Source organism: Vanessa tameamea, chromosome 23, assembly GCF_037043105.1.
Source record: "Vanessa tameamea isolate UH-Manoa-2023 chromosome 23, ilVanTame1 primary haplotype, whole genome shotgun sequence".
NCBI classification, from domain to species: Eukaryota; Metazoa; Arthropoda; class Insecta; order Lepidoptera; family Nymphalidae; genus Vanessa; species Vanessa tameamea.
In genome coordinates, this window is record NC_087331.1 from 2,315,105 (window position 1) to 2,336,892 (window position 21,788).

The 21,788-nt window shown below is 31.6% G+C and overlaps 2 protein-coding genes across 3 annotated transcripts in view; both read right to left on the reverse strand.

Moving 5' to 3' along the window:
* Positions 1–7,143, reverse strand: part of LOC113397662 (putative ferric-chelate reductase 1 homolog) — a 35,527-nt gene extending 28,384 nt beyond the window's left edge. The window contains exon 1 of one of the 2 annotated variants that reach the window (XM_026636082.2): positions 6,883–7,143. Coding sequence is in view for 1 of the 2 variants with exons in the window: in XM_064218609.1 (XP_064074679.1) it covers positions 1,516–1,517 (2 nt within the window). In the remaining variant the exon portion in view is untranslated. Of the gene's footprint in view, positions 1–1,515; positions 1,522–6,882 lie in introns of those variants that run through there. The other variant, XM_064218609.1, reaches the window with a different exon arrangement.
* A 1,474-nt stretch (positions 7,144–8,617) lies between these two features.
* LOC113397669 (pikachurin) overlaps positions 8,618–21,788 on the reverse strand; it is a 190,537-nt gene continuing 177,366 nt past the window's right edge. The window contains exons 10-18 of the mRNA XM_064218608.1: positions 18,613–18,690; positions 15,734–15,879; positions 14,593–14,830; positions 13,893–13,987; positions 12,924–13,307; positions 12,485–12,622; positions 12,117–12,203; positions 11,143–11,246; positions 8,618–10,559 (exon numbers count right to left, since the gene is read on the reverse strand). Coding sequence (XP_064074678.1) covers positions 10,399–10,559; positions 11,143–11,246; positions 12,117–12,203; positions 12,485–12,622; positions 12,924–13,307; positions 13,893–13,987; positions 14,593–14,830; positions 15,734–15,879; positions 18,613–18,690 — 1,431 coding nt within the window. The 3' untranslated portion in view covers positions 8,618–10,398. The remainder of the gene's footprint in view (positions 10,560–11,142; positions 11,247–12,116; positions 12,204–12,484; positions 12,623–12,923; positions 13,308–13,892; positions 13,988–14,592; positions 14,831–15,733; positions 15,880–18,612; positions 18,691–21,788) is intronic.

Consider the following 21,788-nt stretch of genomic DNA (forward strand, 5'->3'; position numbering starts at 1 on the left):
AGTATAAATTCCATCCGAAACGTGTTTAACCTAGTAAAATATCATACATTGTAAAATTATATAAATCAAGTGATAACAAAGTGTTTATCGAGATTTAAACTTGCAATCTTCGTATCATAACCACGTGTTTTATATACTGAACCATAATACTTCGGCTTATTTGTTATACCTTAACGTTTACTAGTGAAGAGCTAAAAAGTTTTTCTACCAATTCACAGAGAAACCGCGTTTTTAATACTCGTGGTACCTTTATATAGTGGCTTTGCATGGGTGTGAGAATAAGTGAGGTAGCTTCACTTTATATGGTTTGTAAAATTACGATTCAAATGTGCATTGTAAAAGTCTAATTGAATTTTTTATTTTATTTTTACTTTTTTATTAGTTGCTCGACAATTTAGCTGAGACAGAACTATCTTCTTCGCTGTCTCTGATGTTATGTATGTAGTTAGCTAACTATACTCAGTAATGTAGGACAAGATATGTCCACATGCCGATCTCCAATCACGGTATGAATATAAATCGGCTCGAATGTTTGTATTCTATTACGACAACTAATGATAGAATAAATTGTATACCATCGAAATTATCCGATATTTACACTAAAACATAATATATGAATACTTTTTTTATAGTGCTTGTAACTCAAAATACTTTTAAAATATTAGTCTACTAGTCTAGACTAAGAAACCTGTGTTGTGGGCTTCTGGAAATTATTTCCAATATAATATATATATACAGGTTTCGTAGTGTGGGTAATTAATATAATAATAAGTGACAACTGAATATGCATCGCCAAGATTAAGAAGTGTATTATTTTTTCAAACTGCAGTGCGATTCTGTAAGAATTCACATCGTATCTCACTCGTGAAATTTTGACAACCAATTTACGATACGTCATTTTAGTACGTGTAAGTATGTATATTTTATAATTATTATGGTCAATGTCGCACAACATATTCTGAAATTTCACACTAGTGTCCAGTTTATTTTTATAGAATACGTCTACTGTTCGACTAATTTAATATAGCATTATAAGTTTTTTTTAATTTTAAAGTCTAAAAAATATTTTATCTTCTATGTACATGACGTTACAATTGGTCTTAGACTATAAATATATTATTTTGAACAATAAATGTGAACATAAATGTCAAAACATTTAAAATGAAATATTTTCATGTTGTATGTTACGTGCAAGTTAAATTATTATCAAAAGTATGAAAATTTTATTAACGCGAACAATTCTGTTGCACGTTTGTGAAACATTTGAATAAAATGTCTTAAGTAGTAAATAACAATAATATTTCATATTTTTATTTATATAATCTTTATTTATCACAGTAGGTTGTCACGATTTATGTTAAAATGAATTCAATATTTAATATTTTATGATACAAGCGGCGGATTTAATGCTGTATGTATGTAATGTATTTATTATATTTTATAATAAATAAATTAAAAAAATAATAATTATGCTATGTGTAAAGACGCGCCAACTTGCAAGAATGTTTATGGTTTATGGTTTGTAAGAAAATGAGGACTCACATTGAAACGCCATTTACTCAAAAACACACATTTTTTCTGTGAATAATAAACACATAAATACGACGATGTCCACCAGACCGAAGAACGATCTCCAGATAAACTGGCCATCTAACATATTATAATGCAAAATTGTGACTATTCCCTCACTCTCCTGGATTATGAGAGTGGATTTATAATTGGACATCAAATCTGACATGACCGGAATGAGTTCACGACCAACTGCTTTACTTGCTATCTGAGGCACGAGAGCTCAAACTTCCAGGCCACTGAGAATTTGTCTATAGAAAAATCCAGTGACTTTTTATCGGCTCGACCTGCGGTTTGAACTCAGGACCTCGGGTTCTCCAACCTTATATCTAGTCATAAGACAAACGACGCAGTCGATTCATATATGTATATATATATGATAAGAACATTTCCTCGACTTACCGTGGTTATATGTATTAGTTATATAACAATAAAATGAACAATAAACATTGTATACAAAATAAATTATTAGCTATTAAACTACGTCGCCGGCCTTTGCAAGTTTGTAATATTGAATTTAAAATAAAAATGCACTTTGAAACTTTTTTTTTTAAGAATGTCAATGTTTTTTATAATATGTCTTATTAATAATAAATAATTGTTGTACGATTTTATTTAGTCTTCTTTTTTTAAAGTATTTGATGTCATTTATATATAAGTAAACCATACGTTATAATTTTTTTTTTTTTACAGATTGTATTAATTTAGTTTTAATTTTTTTATAAATTTATTTTAACAAATACTGATAAAAAAAATAGATAACATAAAGTGCTTAAATATATATACAAATATGAATTAAAAATAGTTACTGTATAAATCTTGACCGCGTGGAATGGTGGCAAGAATGCTAGCAGCATATCCCCGTTGAATCGCAATTCCGATCCTCTGGGCTAAAAACGAACCAACCCTCCTGTCACCAGTGGAGGCAATAAGGCGAGCTGTTATACTTTTGATGAAACTTTTTGCACCATTACGCCAAGGGCCAACTGTTTCGACAGCAAATGGGACAAAAAAAATAAAATAAATAATTATAAATGAGTTATAACATTGAGTTCTTAGTATATTTTTTTAAACATTTTAATCAAACAATATGCCAATGACATCGTTACAGTTTCCCTTTTTATATATTATCTAAAGTTAATGTACTTTTAATTAATAAAATTAATTACATTTTGAAGTTATTTTTACTACTTCGATACTTAGTAATTTAATTGATTAATTATAATATTTTTAATTTCGCCATATTTTTCGATAGTTATGTATATATTTTTTTGTTCCAATTTTTACGCTGATACGGCTATATTTTTTTAAAAAATGGCCTATTTTTTACTTTGACGTTTGATAATAATTTATATGCCTAGATACGGAAAACGCGTCAAAAATATAGTGGCCAACACGCACACTAGTAAAGTTGGATGACGTTTGGCGAATGTCAAGCGTAGCTGCCACGCACACCGAAATAATAAAGATTGGGCGTTTGTTTTAGTTTTTTAGTAGGGCGACACTCTGTCTGAATATATCAATGATGATTGAGACTACGATTAAGTCTATTTGCCACTGACTGTTTTTCTCATGTGGTTTAGTTGCGTTGTCTGTTATAAAAAATTAACGTAGTTAGTAATTAACGTAGTAAGTAACGTAAAAAAAATTAGTAATTACTGCATAAACTATTATGCAGTCATTACTAATTTTTTTTACGTATATATAAGAATGTATATTATGTATGTATATACATCTCAAGATATATTGACGGTATTGACGTGCATATTAAGTGCATTGATAATTATTATGATGTGCATTTTATCTTTAAAGTTGCTCAAGAAGGATTATACCTATATGTATAAGCGATAAGGGCACCCGTTTCACGACTTGCACGCATTTAATGCAACTTACTTATCCTTCGTTAAGTTAAATTATTTTTTATGAATATGTTTATTATTTTGTAATCAAACTGAGAAATGGTGCATTGGTTAGACCGCGTGCATCTTAGCCTATGATTGCGGATTCAGACAGACAAGTATCACTCAATTGTCAAGTGAAACGTTAATACGTCCATTCAGAATCAGAAGTCAATAGAGATACAATACACTGATACTTGGCAGTATATCCTGAATTGAACTTAAATCCAAGAGCAATGGCACTTATCTTTCATATAAACTAATAAATCTATACATATAATAAAATTGGAGTATTTGTTTGTAATATTAAAATAACCGCTTTTAACTAAATGCATATGTACGTATATACGGTATACCACAATATTTTTTTAATCTCTGGAACGGCTGGACCGATTTTGACGGGGTTTTCACTGGCAGATAGTTGATGTAATGAGGAGTAACTTAGGCTACAACAATAACTTTTTTAAATTCAAACGCGTACGAAGTAGCGGGCCCAGCTAGTTATAAATATAAATAATTAATATGAAAAGGCAATGACACATTTGTTTACTATTATTATATAAAAACTCTTATCTGGTCGGATGTGTTGTGTACATTATGACGCGTTGCATCAGTCATAAATGAGAATATATCGAACTAGTTTTCCTAGTTGTGTAACGCGGTTTTACTTGCTTTGTATACTATTATGAACAGCTACCTACTGCTTAGGGTTGTAGTGTAATGTAATTTGCTTGGTAGGGCTTTGTGCAAGCAGTGCGCATTGGTGATGTATGGAATGTGTTAATATTTCTTATAACGCCTATGTCTATAGGCGGCGTCTACCTATTACGCTTCAATAAGCAGATTTAAGGCAAAAATAATATATTATATAATAAATTTAATTAAACAGAATGATAACCATGACAATAAAATATACTAATGAAATGTACAGTTATTTATAGCTACTAGTGTAAATTTATCAGTGTAATATATTATGGACTAAATGCCGTAAACTACAAGTAGGTACCACTTTTTCTGTTCTTTCTTTAAATTGAATTAGGTTTTTTTTTTAAAGTAATATTGGACCACGACAGGAATAGCTTTTCAATATTATTATTATAAATAATAATCATTATAAATAATAATATCTTTGGTATTTTATAATTCACATGTCAATAAACCTGTTATATATATTTTTTTTTTTTATGTTAGAGGTGGCAAACGAGCAGGAGGTTCACCTGATGGAAAGTGACTACCACCGCCCATGGACATCTGCAACACCGGGGGGCTTGCAGGTGCGTTGCCGGCCTTTCAGGAAGGAGTACGTTCTTTTCTTGAAGGTTCCTAAGTCGTATCGGTTCGGAAAAACCGCCGGCGAAAGCTGGTTCCACAGAGTGGTTGTGCGAGGCAGAAAATGTCTTAAAAATCGAATTTAATTTTAATTTCAAATCAAAATGTAATAAGTACTCTTATTTTAAAAGCAAGTTGTACTTTTATATACTAAGCCATAAGAACTAATCTCAACAAAGGTTTATAAGACTTTTGCCACACAAATTATTACCATAGTTAATATTCAAGAATACAGTTTTTTGATTCAAGAGATAAAAGCGGCTCGTTTGTCGCCCGAGGTATTTATTGAAGGCCGACTTTGTCACGGTGCCTGATCGTTGAACGTGTCAATGGCACGGTTCCGCAACGACACAGTCCGTTGAATACGAAATCTTTTTAAATATTTAACGTTTATCACGATAGTGATAAGATTCAATTTCGAATTTATCAGAATCATGTATAACGCATTTTAAAATGAACAACTGGATTGGAGAAGTACAAGAATTATTTATTTTGATAGATATACTTATTAGGATGATATTAATTCCGGTTAATTCCCGTTTGGGTTCGATTCATTCATGAGTTATTTCACGGGCAATATTATGGACGACAATGCTTCGATATGATCAGCGCGTGAGTCAGTCAGTGCGACTTCAATACACCAAGATGAATATATATTTAATATTTATACAGTTGTTTTTAACATTTGTGTTTTTATCTAAAACTTAAAGTTTTTGTATTTCGATTATTTTTATCAATTTTCGGACGATTTTTGATAGCGGTCAATTTTGAATATGAGTGTATGTCTGCATGCGTGCAAGTAGGCGTAGTAATACGGCGATCCGACTCGACCGGAGAAGGTTTAAGTGCAGGACCAAAGCCTTTATCTACTATCCGCGGCATTGCCAACTTCCAAATTTCAGGCTGGCATTGCGAATATTTTGACCGAGAAACTCAATAACCTTCTATTAGTTCGGTCCAAGGAGGTTTGATACAAGTCTAAGTTGATAAAAATCATGCATAATTATACAATCTGTACGCAACAACGAATGGGAAAGTAAAAGTATCACGTATTCACGAACGAGGCATACATGAAATGCACATGATGTAGGTTATTTTTTTTTTTAATTTACACGGTAACAATTACCGATAAAAAATAAAACAATGTAACTATAACAAAGCCATTACACGTATATCCGCGACTTAATATATTGTTGTTTGTTTTTAAACTTCATGTATTAAGTTCAGAGTTATAAGAGTTTACATACTGTCTAGTCATTGATGATATTATTCAGCGCATAATACGTTTTAATAAATATAAAAGAAAAAAGTAATAACGCATACTGTGAACGTATACTTATTGCTATATAAACATTATTGACATTGTTCTACGCGGAACATAAAAACGAGCAATTAATTAAAAAAAAATCTAGTAAGCAAGAACTTGAAAAGAGAATGTGTGTGTGTGTGTGTGTTTTTTTTTTATGTAAATTGTTTGTAGTCATACTTTTTTTTCGTCATTAAATACTGAATAGCATATCTACAAAATTATAATTTATAAACACGAAAGTTTCACACTCTATCATGTTTACCAATATTTGATATTGGATTTATACATAATATTGTATAATTGTTGCTGTTTAACTCGTATATACAACACTAAAAATAATTATGTTTCTCGTATTAAAACTTACTTAGCGGTATGTAGCCAATGCGCTTTTTTAAATTTATTTATGATGTAGGACACAAATATAAATCACTTGAGAAACTACTGATGAAGTTTGCACGATTTTGAAAAATTGTATTTTTTATTATACGATAACTTTTAATTTTTAATGTCCTAATAACTCCTACTTAATATATTTAAATAAATATTTTAAATTATTATTTTTTAAAATTATGGTAATTTTAATTCCCACGTACATACGATAAGTAAAACATAATATATAAATCATTATATTCACCAACTACTAAACCAGCAAATTATATTTTTGATTACTATTAATGCAATATTCATAAAAGCAAGTATAACATTTATTTTTTATAATCGTCATACATATGAAACATTTTTATTCAAGAAAACATATTTCACTTTTAAAGTACTTACGATAAACCGGTCCAGCACTCGCAAAACTCGTAAGATTTCTAAACACTCCCCAATTTTCACATAAAAACAAATTCACACGTTTCACTACTGTTCAAAGTTTAATTATAAACTTAAAACTGTTTCTACCACAAACTTTACACAAATAAATCTTCGTTTTGTTATCGTATGTAAACTGAATGTAATAATTGTTGTTATAATAGTAAGTTTTAAACTTTAAAACAAATCCTTAAAAGTTTTAACTGTTCAAATGAACAACCTTCGCCCGCGAAAGTAATATTCGACTGACATTGGTAAGTACTAAGTTACAGTGTTACTAGTATATGTTAGGTTACGTCCTCATCTGAGACTAAAATTTTCCCAGTTTATACCAATGATCTAGTAAATTTCTTAGAATATCATTGGTTTATACCATATTATTATCTTTAACTATATTTGTTTTATAATTTTTTTTTTAATTTAATTGAAATGTTTTTAAGAAAATCAAATGTCAAATATTTCATAATTCATTTATTCAAATACTTAACGTCCATGACATGTTACTTATTTTAATCTCACGCTGAAACATTAATTAAAAATATTATCACATTTTCCCCATTTCTTTTTACATTATTACTTTTGACTTAACCATAAAACATCCGTATGTACATACTGATAAGTCAGTATAAATTAGACATTTAAGTAAAAACAAAACTTACTTCTTTTTAATGTTAGTATTAAAAAATGATAAATTTTAAGTATTCGTTATGAGAATTTTGCACTTGTGATATGACATTTATTTCACCTGGTAACATTGTCAGAGGAATGACCGGTCGGCAATGAGGCATATAACGGCATTGAGCCAGAGGAAAGTGGGGGCGACTGTCCCATTCGAACGCTTAGATTTGCGTATTTTGTTATTGTAAGTACGTATGTGGTAGGGGTTTTTACGCTGGAATTTGGAATGAATGCATTAGAACAGTTTAATTACACACAATTTGGCGGGTTTTTACGTCATAAGCGAGTTAAACAAAATTAATTGTTTTTGATTTGTGTATTTGTGGGTGATTAGATATTACGTTTAGAGTAAATTATTTAATAAGTTTTATTATTGAGTATACGGAGTACAAGATTTTGACTAGAATTTATTGTGTGCTTAAAATATTTTGAAATTTGTTTGTGTAATAGATTGGTAGTTATAAATCGAAATATAATTCATTCAAGACGGCTTTTGCTTGGAAATTATGTCATTTTACATGATTACATTAAATTTAAAGTTACCTCCGGTTTGTAATGTCGATTTTACCGAGAAGAACCAGCAAGACAATTTTTACTCTTTTGATAATCACGTGGACTATTAAATTCAATAATTCAATTATTACGAATGGAATAATAAAAATCAGTCTTTGTGCAATCCCGTCTGGGTCGGTACCACCATTATATATTCTACCGCCAAGCAGCAATACTTAGTATAGTCGTGTTCCGCTTTAAAGGGTGAGTAAGCCATGCAGCAGGCACAACAGACAAAACATCGCAATAGCGAAGGTCGGAGGTGCATTGGCGATGTAAATAATGGTGAAATTTGCACGAATAAATATATTCATATAAATGTTATACCAATTTAAATGAACGAATTATACCAATATTTTAGATAAGTACTCCGTCTGTTAACTAACTGATAGTATACAAACGCAACCGAAATTATTATTTTCTGAAAATGATAAATACGAACTAGGCGAAAATAAAAATGAAACACATATTTATTTTATTTCACTGATATAATTTTGTACAAATAACGGCATATAATACATCGGACAGGTCTCACATACAAAACTAATGCTAGTCAAGCTAATCGTATGTCACAAGATCTAAGTAAAATTAATCCTTACACAATCTACAGAACCGAGGTAAAAATTGAGATCATATTGCACACTTGTAATAAATATTACCAAATAATTTTATAAAATTTCCTGTAAAAATGTATAAATAAAATACGTAAACAATGTTTCTTTCGTATTCATTTATTTTCGTTTTATATGTAGACAGTAACGAAACGTTCTGGAAGCGGATTCATTTAATTAGGTATATTTCATTTATTCCCAGAATGCACGACGACGATTATAACAATGGTTTATTAAAATCAATATGAAAGAGACCGTAACGCAGATATGTTTTTATATAAATAATTTTAAAACCCTGTGAAGTATCTAATTGACAAAATTATTGGTGAAAATTAAGCCCCATTTCGGAGAATGTAGGATTAATAAATTTTTATTAATTTAAACATAACTCGAGTTTTAAACTATTATTTATTGTTTATTTTGGTCAGAATGTCTTTCATACATTGATTCGTTACAAATCTTTCCATTGAAATCATATTTGATATAAATTTACTTACATAAATAATTTTATATAAAACAATAGTTTTTATATAATTCAGATAATAAAACATGAAATAACACTATGTAAATATATATAAAGCGCATTTGAAATGACTCTACTAGATATATAATGTTCTATTAGTATGACTAGAATGGTGCTAATCAGCCCCGTCTTAAGGGCGTTACAAGCGCCCAGGTGCGAGCAGTTATCTGCCGATCTCTCCTCGCCTCAAAAAGCTTTTTAAGATACCTTCTAGGGCGCCCCATTTGTGGTCCAAGACTTGACCACCTTCGGCGAGGCCTCCCAATCCAGGCAGAGTTTCTTGCCCCCTGCACCCTGGGTTAAGACGGGCCTGGTGCTAATGTTTGTTTGTTTCGTTATTCAGACAAGCAATCCACGCGAAAACAAAGCAAATTACACTTAACACTTAATGTAGAAGCTCAATAATTTATATATTTTAATGCTATTTCATTAGTAGCTACTTACATTCCTCTAAAACCACGTCCATATGAAAATTCCGATATACAAACGCTATGTAATGTGTACTTAGACTATTTATAAATACACTCTCATCGTAACAAATCGTGACGTACTATATATTAAATGATACCTAATTATATGTAACTCAAAACGCGTGCAAATCACTTGTACGACTAGAATTTAATTTAACATTACAAATAGTATTTTTTTTCATATCTACTAGATAGTAAAGCACTTCGAAAAGTTCCATTATTCATGGAAAATGAGTGAGAGGGAGTTAAAGGAAATGAAAGTGAAACGATACGAACGAGTGGAAATATTTAAGGAGTTTTCAGTTTTTTTTTTCTTTTCTAAATTGACTAAAGTTTTTCGTATAAAATACAAGTTATCTCGTGTCTATAACTCGAATAGTTACATTGACATTAAACACTTATATTATTGCCTCCGATGTTAATATAATTGATATGTTAAGTTCGGAGTTCCAACGATAAAAATTACGTTTAAACAAAAAATGACACGAACGTTCGAAAACTAAAATAATAACAAATATGTTATTAAATCAGTTCGTTAACCACCAACATGTTTAAATGAACCAAAAAATATATGAAATCATTTTCGTAATAAATGTACATACTTGGTGTTTCATATAAATGAATCAGGTTCATTTAAACGTTGAGTTTATGGTGTGCAGCGTCCCACGTTATTCGTGATAGTGTGAGGTAATTTAGATAATGATAGTGGAATATCAAAATCTCCACTCAGAGATATTTGCGAGACACAGCCGATTAAGCCATTCTTATATTTCCCCATTGTGTTCATTTCTATTGCTGGTAAACCCCCTGAAAGTAAGATTATTTGCAATTAGGTTTCAGAAGTGCCGATTATATAAAGATATATCTACAGAAGTTGAAAAGTTACATTTATAACACATTTTACATCATATAATTATTCTTTAATATTTTTTCTTTTTATCAAAAAGTGAATGTAGTATAAACTATATTCATTTGAATTACTTAGTGGTAGGGGTTTGTGCAAGGTTAGTTAACAACCACTCATCAGATATTCTACCGCTAAACAGTATTGTTGTGGTGGTTTGAGGATTGAACGAGTCAGTAACTGTAGGCACAAGGGTCATAACATTTTAGCTACCAAGGTTGGAGTCTTAAGGTGTTACGTGAGGAATGGTTATCATTTCTTACAGCGCCAAGGGCTATGGGCGGTGGTGACCATTTACTATCAGGTAGTCAATTTACCCGTTCGCCTAACTACTACATAAAAAAATGGAATATTGATAGATATTCTATAATTTTGTTAAATATAAGTAATCATTCATCAACCGTTGACACAGACAAACACCGAGGAATTTCATTTTAAATGTAGCAAGTAGTCGGTGTAAGGATTTTAGTAATAAAAGTGAATTACCTATATAGAGGCCATTTTCTGTGTTTAACTGCTTAAGTTTGCCTGGCGATATTTTACCTACGGATCCTAAGCCATCCACTTCGAGAACTCCTGCTTGTCGGTTCCTGTACAAATACACAGTAAAGATTAACTATTACACTATTATATCAAATAATATGTTATACTTCCTAGATTCTTTATAAGTCTAGTTAACCGGCATGTATGTCTAGGCAACGCGTCGAAAATCACGTTACCAACTTTTTTTTCCAGTATTTAATAATTACATTTAAATTTGAATAAATTAGTACTTTAACACATTATTATGTACTTGGCCTTATTCGTTTGTTTTTTTTTTTTAATAATGGCTTATAAATTTGTAGTCTATACCCTGTTCAAGTTAGCTTGATCTTTTTGATAGACGGGCTAGTGATGAGAAACAGAAAATATAACATATATAACAGTCGATGGAACGATCGAATGCGTAATTCAAATTAGAATTCTTTTTTTTTTTAAACTTATTTTTTTAAAAAGTGTTATACCAGCTACTACCACTAGCCAAAGAGCACCCAAAAGGACTCCCGTTCGTAACAATAACTTAACAATGATCTTTAATAAGGAATTTTGTAATCGATATTTGTAGCAGTTACTGCCTGTTATTCGCGTCCCTACCGTCCGACCGATGTAAAATTCTAGCGTCTATTATTTTCAGTGTTTCTATTTAAATTTTTCTTTGAAGCAATGATATATAATAGAAAAAGTCTTAAAATTTTCGGATAACGCTTGAAATCTTTAGGAACTTTTGTATTATATGTATGTTTTTAAATATTTTTACAATTTTTAAAATAATTAAATTAAGAAATAATATGTTCGTCATTGCAAGGTTATGTCGATCAGAAAAAATTACATCTGTCAATAAGATCAAGCTATCTTGTACAGGGTATAATTATTTTTATGTGGAAAGACCAGATTAAATATTCACTTATAATGTAATGTACCTTGTGGCTCGAGCCCTGTGCCAAAGTCCGTCATCAACTTTCGTGTGATTAGCTATGATCACCACTTCTCCGCTACCTAAGTCGTATCTGAAAATTAAAATATATTTATGTATCATCGACATCGAGATCAGACTAAAATGGAAAGACATGGAGGAGGCCTTTGCCCAACACTGGCGTCCAAAGAAATTCGACATTTTTTTTTATAATCCTTACCCACTAAAACCACTACAATGGCCGTCTTCGGCACGGATATGAGAGGCTGCGGGATAATGTTGATATTATGCATCCACGGCCCGTAGATTTACGAGCACGGAGCTCTCAAGGGCGAGCGACAGGAAGTCCCCGTGTGGAGAGTGCGCGTGCCTCACCTGAACACGAGCACGGAGCTCTCGACGGCGAGCGACAGGAAGTCCCCGCGAGGCGCGGCGCGGCCGCTCCACACGAGCAGGCCTCGCGACGCCTGCGAGCGGAAGCGGATGTTGATGTCCAGCGTGTAGCTCAGCAGTCTGCGGGCACGAGGTAAGGCGTTACTTACATTAACGGGAGCCTTTGCAAGGTTTATCTTGCCCGAATACAAAATTAAATTATGTAAATTTTTTACCTATGAGTGTTGTATGAAACGAATTGTCTGGTGTGCGTGACAGCTACGCTTGACACTCGCTAAATGTCATACTGCTAGTGTGCGTGTAATTAATGGCCAAGTACTGCTATAATTTTTTTCGACGCGTTCTCGGCTTTGATAATAATTTATCTAGTCATTAAAACAATAAAACGTATATAATTGTATATACATAAATATATAAATACCTCTTTATAGTCTCCTCGTCATCGATGTGTATAAAGCTGTCGGTTCCGCTGAAACTTGGATACGTGTTTGTGTCGCCCCAATTTATTTCATTCGTGTCCAAATATTTGACTTGCATGTACGTCTGACCGTCGTAAACTGGCCCTTCGGTCATAACGTCAGTCTTCTTCTCGACGTCATTTTGCATGTGTTGGTACTTTTTGCTTGCTACGAATTTTTTCTTTTTATATTTTTCCATGTGATAATGCTGGGAGTGCTTTTTTGTTTTCGCTTTGTGATATTTCAATTTGAAGCCCTTTTTCGCGACAATAGAGTGGTGTAAGTTGCCCGTTATGTTCTGGTTGTAAAAAGGAGCGTGGTCCACTATTTCTTTGCATAACGCATCCCTGGATCAAAAGAGCATTAAATAATTTTGATTAATATGTTAATATAATTGTAAATCCAGTTATTTAAAAATGCAACTATGCGAGTTTCTGGAGGCTACTTTTGGAGAAGGCTTTATTACAACATATTTTCTGATTGTCTTGATTGTCTTGATTGATGGATTTGTTGATTTTCTGATATACACACTCTATAATTATATTGTTTATGGTATAATTTCATTCACTAAAGGTATTGTTGCTTAGATTATGTGTAAGGTTTATTTCATAATAAATGTTTTAAAGTTTGTTATGAAATAGATAGCAGAACTGTTAATATAAACAAGTTACACTCCTGAGAACAGTAGAAATATTAATAGCATAATAGGTTGGACCCAATATCTCTAACTGAAATATAGCTTAAAACGAAATTAAAACCAATTTTTGATGGAAAACGAGTAACTACTGAGTTTCTTGCATGTTCTTCTCGGTACAATCAAAATTCTGAACCAGTGGTTAATTGAGATCAAAATAAACCCTGTAAAATGACGACTCAAAATATCTTATTAAATTCTACTTGAATAAAGTTTATTTTAATGTTTTTATACTCACGAGCAGGTGTCATTGTGTGGTTCGTCACAGTTGTCAACATTAACGCCTCCTAATGCTGAAGACACTACTGACAGTTCCTCATCATTGATCACCAACTGAAATGTAGAGCGTTTTATATAGATTTGGAGGAGTCGTTGGTTTTTGGGAAGTCACCGTTAAGTCCGAAATAATAATGGATTTAGTCAATTGGCCCGTACATACCTAATTCTGTTTATCTTCTAAATACTTAAAGCGCCTCACAATTAGTAGTGAGTACTTTACATAACTATGTGGTCTTTTTTTTTCAATAAGTTTTTATTTAATTTCTAAGTTCCCATCAAATTGGTTGGCTAAACGGTTTTAGAATTTAGTTACAAGATTTAGAAAAGACATCCATAACAGATGACGTTAAATAAAAACTTATAATAAAATAAACAAAATATTTTGGACGAGGACAAGGATCTTATTCGTAAATACGTACTACATTGTCTTGTTTTCCATTCTTTCTTAGTAATCTATCCACTGATCCATCCGTTCTCTCACAAAAGAAAACCAATAGTCTCTTCAATATCTTATGCTACCTAGTTTTAATCTACGTTTATCGAGGAACAGCTGCCATATTTCGTAAATACTACGGTTTCCGTTTTTAGGATGGGTTGAAATATATTCGTATTGGACCATGTAACGTACCCATTGACGGTTATTTCGGTACTGAACTTACTCTTCCAACACATCCACTGAACGAAGTCCGCAGCGCCAGCCTCTGTGGCAGCGGATGCGGTGCTCCTCCCAACATCATCGGCTGTCTCAGCGTAAGATGTCTCGCTGCTCCGCGTGACGTCACCGAGCGTGTAGCGTCCTCGGTCGCGTCTCGGGAACGCACGCGGAGTGCCGCGCGACGTCCTGATCTACTGACGGATACGCGGTGCCATTTGTTCTGTTCGAGAGGGTAGGCCGATCTGGAAACAAGATTTGCAAACTTTTGAGGAACTAGTTCCGTTTCTAAATTGATTAACTAAATTCAGATGGTAAATGGATCACGTGAACTTAGCAACACTTTCATTGATTGTTAAAAGATCTTGCCAATTTTAATTTTAAAGCCAGTGACGTAATTTGTTGCCAATGTTCATCCGTTTTTATTTTGGATAGAAAATCGTCAAATTGTATATTTTTCGTGAAACGATTGGAACATCGCAAAACTAAAAGAAGATTTGCATTAGCCATTACTCATTGGTTCCAGTTTATTTATCTTAAATATGATATAATAACAATACGTGTTTAAATATCTATATATATCGATGTTCACAAGTGGCCGTAATTGGTTCTTTGGTATTAATGGCACTTGTTCCCTTTCTATTTCTTCTTTCTGCAGCCTTTGCAATAACTTTTAAAGTTCAAATAGATTCAATTCTTATATTTCTAGATGTTACAAAATCATCCGAATGAAAAGGAACTTGGGACTTATAGGAATAATTAAGAAGAAAGAAAATGTTTTCAGTTTATGCAATTATGTTAATGCGCCTGTTCAAATTTATTAGCAATGTGTTTTGTTCGTGACATTTCGGATGACAGAATCTGATATTTAAAGGTCAGATATACGATAGAAAACAATGCACAATGATTATGAATCATTTCACTGAAATTCACTGTAGAATAATAAATATGTTAATTTATTACTTGATTAATTATATATTTCATTATTTGAAAATATTTTAAATAGTATAATAATTTAAGTTCTAAAATTAAACAAAATAATAAAATTGAGCCTCTATAATCGAGGGTGCAATATTATACAGCATATGTAGTTTGCTAAATTCTTATCCGATAAATATGATTTCAAATTAAAGTACATCTCAACTAACCTCACAAGAGCAATTCCAGATCCAAGATCAAATGCAAACTCCACGAAATAATCTCGTAAGTGTAAAGAGAAGAAATCGCCATCGCCACTGGGGTGTTCCGCATCGTAGAGTAACAATCCATCACCATTTGTAGGCTTCAGTGTAATCTGTAACAGCAAATTTATTATTATTTAAATGACGGCAGATGGACCTTCTAGTGAAAGTATAGCCATGTACAGAGAAACATATTTACACAGCTTATAATATCAAGTTTCCGACTCGGCAAAGTCAATAAATCCTTCCAGGAGCAAGGTATTCGTTTTTCTAATAAATTATATAAGATATTTCTAGCTTTACTCATAAATTAAAGTCATTTGTTAAAAAAAAATCATTAATAAATGGGTATATTTTTAAAAACAAGATTATATACAGATGATAAAAAAGCGTGGAGCAAGAGCTAGCTAGTTAACTAAATACTGTTCTACTTGTTGACTTTCCGGCAGGATGAATGATATAAATTTAATTGTATTTAACTGACATAACTTTGTATATGAAATGTTGGAAAAGAGTAAGTACTGAGTCCTTTGTCGGTTCTTCTCGGTATAATATAAAATCCGATCCGGCGGTAGCTTTACATTTAAAACAATTCAGTAAAATAACAGTCAAAATCCTCGCAGCAATGGCTACTGATACTGATAATAACGGATATCCATACATTATCTAATATTATAATACATTATATCCATTCTATTCATTATACTCACCTACAAGTCATGCCTCCTCATTTTATAAATAATAACTCAAAATAACCTTTTTATAACATTATACATTGCATTGTAGTATCTCTATTTTGTTTGAAAATTATCAAATGATACGAGTTGCGCTAAAATATTCACCGTTATTAAATGTATATCAGTTTTCATGGATATCTGTTGAACAGCACAGAAGTTACTTGCCAATGAAATGTATGGTATAAAAAGCATTCTTTATGAAAAATTAAACATTATTCATATAAGCAAATGGTGTCGAAGTGTGCATATCAAGCTCAATATAAAATTAAGGTTAGGTTACGTGATGGCAGCAATAAAATTATTAAAGAACGTTTTTCGTTTTTTTTTTTTCGTAGTTTTGTCATAAAATAAAACAATAATCGAGACTGTTTGAGGTTTTGTTTCATTACTCCGTCCCTTTTTTATAGAACATTAACAACAGACGGAAGTAAACATAATATCGAACTTTTCACGAACTCGAGTGCAATGATTGGAGTCCGGAAGAAACTTCGGCAGACGGTGTTTGCTAAAATTGCATTTTCCCTATTCAAGGGTGCCATTAATTTTATGAATTAAAATGGGATAATTCGTAATGTTAAATTGAGATATTTTATAATGCTTCGTTCGTATACGTTGGTAATCAGTTCTTGTAAACAAGAAATTCATTTTATATAATGTATTTGAGTACATATATTTTTTATCAATAGTAAATTTAAAATTTATATTAGTGAAACCGCACCTTAGAAAAATCTATGATTTATATACTAGACAGTTAGATACGCAGCTTAGATTTAGTGATGCTGCTGTCAATATAAATATAAAAATCTTCTGATTGATAGTTATAAATAAATCAGATCAATGTTGAAATCCTGTTCTTAGTTTAATAACGTATGAATCAGTATTATACTTCACATTGGTTTGGACTGAAGGGGCAGTTTTGTTAGCGGCAGTAGGATCTTGCTGTTTTTACTGTTTATCCAATTTTATCGGTAGGCATGTCATCACAAATTATTTGTGAAATGTTTTACACACAATGCCCGACGATGAAGCTTTGAGTTTTTGGATTAATTTCCCCCTCCATAATTCAACATGAAATGAAACTTCTTTATGCGTTAACACCGGATGTGACCAATTATCACCACGTGGCCCGTTTTCGGTCCACTTAAATATATATATAAAAAAAAACACTAATTAAATAGCGCTAATGAAGTACAAACATTGCGACAATCATATAAAATTCAATCAACAGTCTCTCGTTTTAAATTAATTATGGTAAACCTACATTTTATTAAAAATTTATCTTCATTATAGCAACAAATAAATAAAACGAGAAACTTTAACGAGAACTTTAACTATACAGTTTCTATTCAATTCGCTAGTTTTCGTTTTTCCGATGAATGTCATTGGAAACTTATTCAGTTTGTAGACGAGTGGTTTGTTTATAGCATTTGGTCTTGAATTTAAAATAAATTAAATTTTCAAACGGTTGTATCAATGTATTTAGGATTTAAATAATTCATTTGAAACATATCCCGTGCGTAACTAGTTTATACCGCTTCGGTAGAACTCTTAAACAATACAATGTTTCAGGTAAGTTTTACGTTTAACTACGTCTTCATTAGAAAATTGGAAACTATTGGTGAAACTTGACTCTGTTGGTAATAAAGGCTTCAGTAATTACCGCAACTTATCAACATTTATTTTTTAAGTTATTGTGTAAATGTAAGAGCTTTGCTAATATATACTGCAAACAGTATCTATTAAATCATAGAAATTGCTGTTTTACTATAAACGTACCTAGAAGAACTAGTGGTAGTCTAAATGATTGGATCTGGGCAAAATTCTTCAATATTGTTCAATCGATTGCTATGTTCTTTATTAGATATCATTGATAATATAATCGAAAATCACATATTCTAACGCCAAAAGGGAATCAGCCGAGTGAGTGAATCGGTGTCTAACTAGGGACAACGTCTTAGTTCTCAAGGTTAGGGACGCATTGATGATGTAAGGAATGGTTAATATTAAAACTTTTTTTGCCAATGTTTATTAATTGTGGTGACCACTTACCATCCGGTGGTCCATATGTCTATCCATCGATGTCATGAAAAAAAAAAAAATGCCATATACCTCTATCTCAAGCCACGACTGTGCCGCGTTGCCGAGACCTGGTAGACGCAAATATGAAGATCCGTTGAACTTGGGAACCTGAAATGATACATATGTTCAATGTTTCTATTTAATATGACTTCAATTAAGTTATGCAACTTAAACCTAAGTTACATGTAGGGCAATTAGATACAGAGAAAAAACTTTGTAGTAATTTAATCGATTATTACTTTCAGTCATAAGTGTTTTCCATTTTAGAAGATTTCCTTTATCGAGCAATATTGCATATACATGTTTTATTAGTGAGTTAAATGGCAAACTATACTGTTTTCTTTATTTATAGTACCAATATTTGTGTAGTAACGTAATGAGCGGTAGTGACCACTTACCATCAGGTCGATAACTGACTGTCTTTCTCTTATAAATGATAAATAAACCTTAAATTTATATCTTAAAATATCGTCAAAATCACGTTCTTCCATTTTCTCTCTTTTTTATATAGAGTATTTGCAATGGCCCATAATAAGTTACAGTAGCAGCCTCTAAATTTCCCAATGCTGGGCTGAGGCCTCCTCTCCCTTTGAGGAGAAGGTTTGGAGCATATTCCACCAGGCTGCTCCAATGCGGGTTGGTGGAATACACATGAGGCAGAATTTCGTTGAAATTAGACACATGCAGGTTTCCTCACGATGTTTTCCTTCACCGCCGAGCACGAGATGAATTGTAAACACAAATTAAGCGCATGAAAATTCATTGTGCTTGCCTGGATTTGAACCCTCAATCATCGGTTAAGATGCACGCGTTCTAACCACTGGGCCATCTCGGCTCTCCTGCCATTATAAGTAATTACTAATATTCCTATTTAAGCTTCCAATTAAGATAAAGCTTGTGTTAAGAATGGTGATGACAAAAACCCAAGAGGTCAGGATCGATTCTGGGACTTTTTACATCGCTAGGCGGCCTTTAAGCCATTGCCTATGACGCTTACAATTCCTATTTAATATATTTACGAAAATAAAAATCATCATTAATTTTAATTATTTAATTTATAAGGACTCCGAAGTGAGGAACATTTATTATTCTTCTTTAAGGACATTTTTCTTTGGTATTATTATTTTAAGCAGTGATAATGGGCCACTTCGCCCTACACAGGACGATTTTAATGATAAATTATTCTCATAATCTCTGACGGCCATTTCACCTTTTGTAGCCTCAGTTTAAAAAAAACATTTTTCAGGATATTAATTTATCTGGAATTTTAGTTATACTTAACTAGCGACTCGATTCGGTTTCACACGAGTAACGCTAAGTGGATTGGGTCAAAGACTTTTCTTTGGAGGCGCTTGAGAGGAACAATTTTATTTAAGATTATTTACATCTCATGTTCCCTGGATCAATCGAGCCTAAAAAGATCAGATGTAAATGTAAAAAAGGTAGTTCAGGTGCATGATCAACGGTTATACGTATTTTTGGAAGTACAGGATATTAATACTGGCAAATTTTACAATCCGGGTTGATACCGAAAATATTTTGACAGAAAATTCTAATAACTTTTTTTACTTCCCCATTCTGGGGATTGAAAAGAAAACCTCGCGCCCTGCGGCATGAGGCAGTGAGCATTTGAATACTGGTTGATATATTACTGTCCAAAATGAAGACCGTCTGTGGAAATTACCCCACTGTTTTATGGTGGTCGTCCTGCTAGGTATATAGTGTATGTTTCAATTCAAATTTATATAGTTTTAATTATAATTAATATAATATAGAATTCGTTTTTTTTATTACGTCATTACACGAATTACGTTAGAATAAAGCCTTATTGTGTCCCTTATAGCTGATTGATGGAATTGAATAGAAGCAATACTTTTAAGATTTTTTTATATTTTTTTGTCGCTTTTAAGAAAATAAGACAAATATAGCTTTGTTTCTGGACTACGCAATAAATAAAGGTTGGAACCAATAAAGGAAAACGTTGAGCGATGTTCTATTTTAAATACAATAATACGAATAATGTTAATTGTAAAATGTAGGTAAGTAAACATCTCGTTATAACTGTTTAAAATTTAAAACTTATATAATTGTCCGTTGATTTTATTTTCGGTAATGTTGTATTTAGTATAATTAATTAAAAGAACTAGTACGAGTATTTCATGTTATTAGGTACTTTTTTCATATATTAGGGGTAAAGATGGATACATGTGCTTGATAATAATTTAAGGGAATCAGAAATTTTCATACTGAGCTAAGTTTTAAAACTAAGTCATACAAATGTTATCAAATAAAAAAATTCACATAGTATCACCAAATAAATCAAAGTTTTGCCCTTACGGTAAAGACATAAGTTCGACTATAAGGATTGATAGATGTATCTAGATCGCATATCAGTGTAGGGGATTATTATACCGTACGCTTTAATTAAAGTCAGAAGATAACTTTATCTCCGTGCTTAGAATTGAAGTCCAAGAAATTAAGCCGATATTCAATGTATCTCTATACAAAGACAAATTCGCAATTAAACATAAATAATACTCAAAGACAATGTAGAAAGAAGCTTGGGAGAGTTAAATTAGATTTCCGGTTCAGAAAACGAATTAAAAACGTTCATCTTAATAAAAATATCGTAAATTCTCTTCAAACGTCCTCGTTTTATGTATTACACTCATTACCGCCTCTAGATTCCGAGCTGCAAAGTTTCCTTTTAAAAACATGGAATTTTAAACACTGAGACGTGGAAATCTTACTTTAGAGATTTTAAATATTATTTTTGCATTCTTGGTTGCGCAAGTTTCCATAAACTTGAAAATTCAGATATAGACTGAAAATAAATATCCATTCATATTATCCGTTAAATATTGTTGAATGTTAATGTAAAGATAGTATCTATTAAAAATCAAGTCTTTGTAAGAGTTTACTTGATTTAATAAAGTTCTTATTAAAAATCATTTTAATGTAGTATTTCTAGTATTAATTAATGCACATATTTAGTTATACAAAAAAAGAAAAAGAGAATCAACAATATAAATCTGTCTAGTTAAGTAGATTGTATCTTCAATTTTTTTTTAAATTAATGATTAAAAAAAAGTTACCTAAGTATTTATACAAAATTTATTTCATAATTAAACATGACAAATGAATAGAACATTTTTAAAGAAATAAAACCGTTTTTTGCTTAATTTTTAAATGAAATCATAAATAAA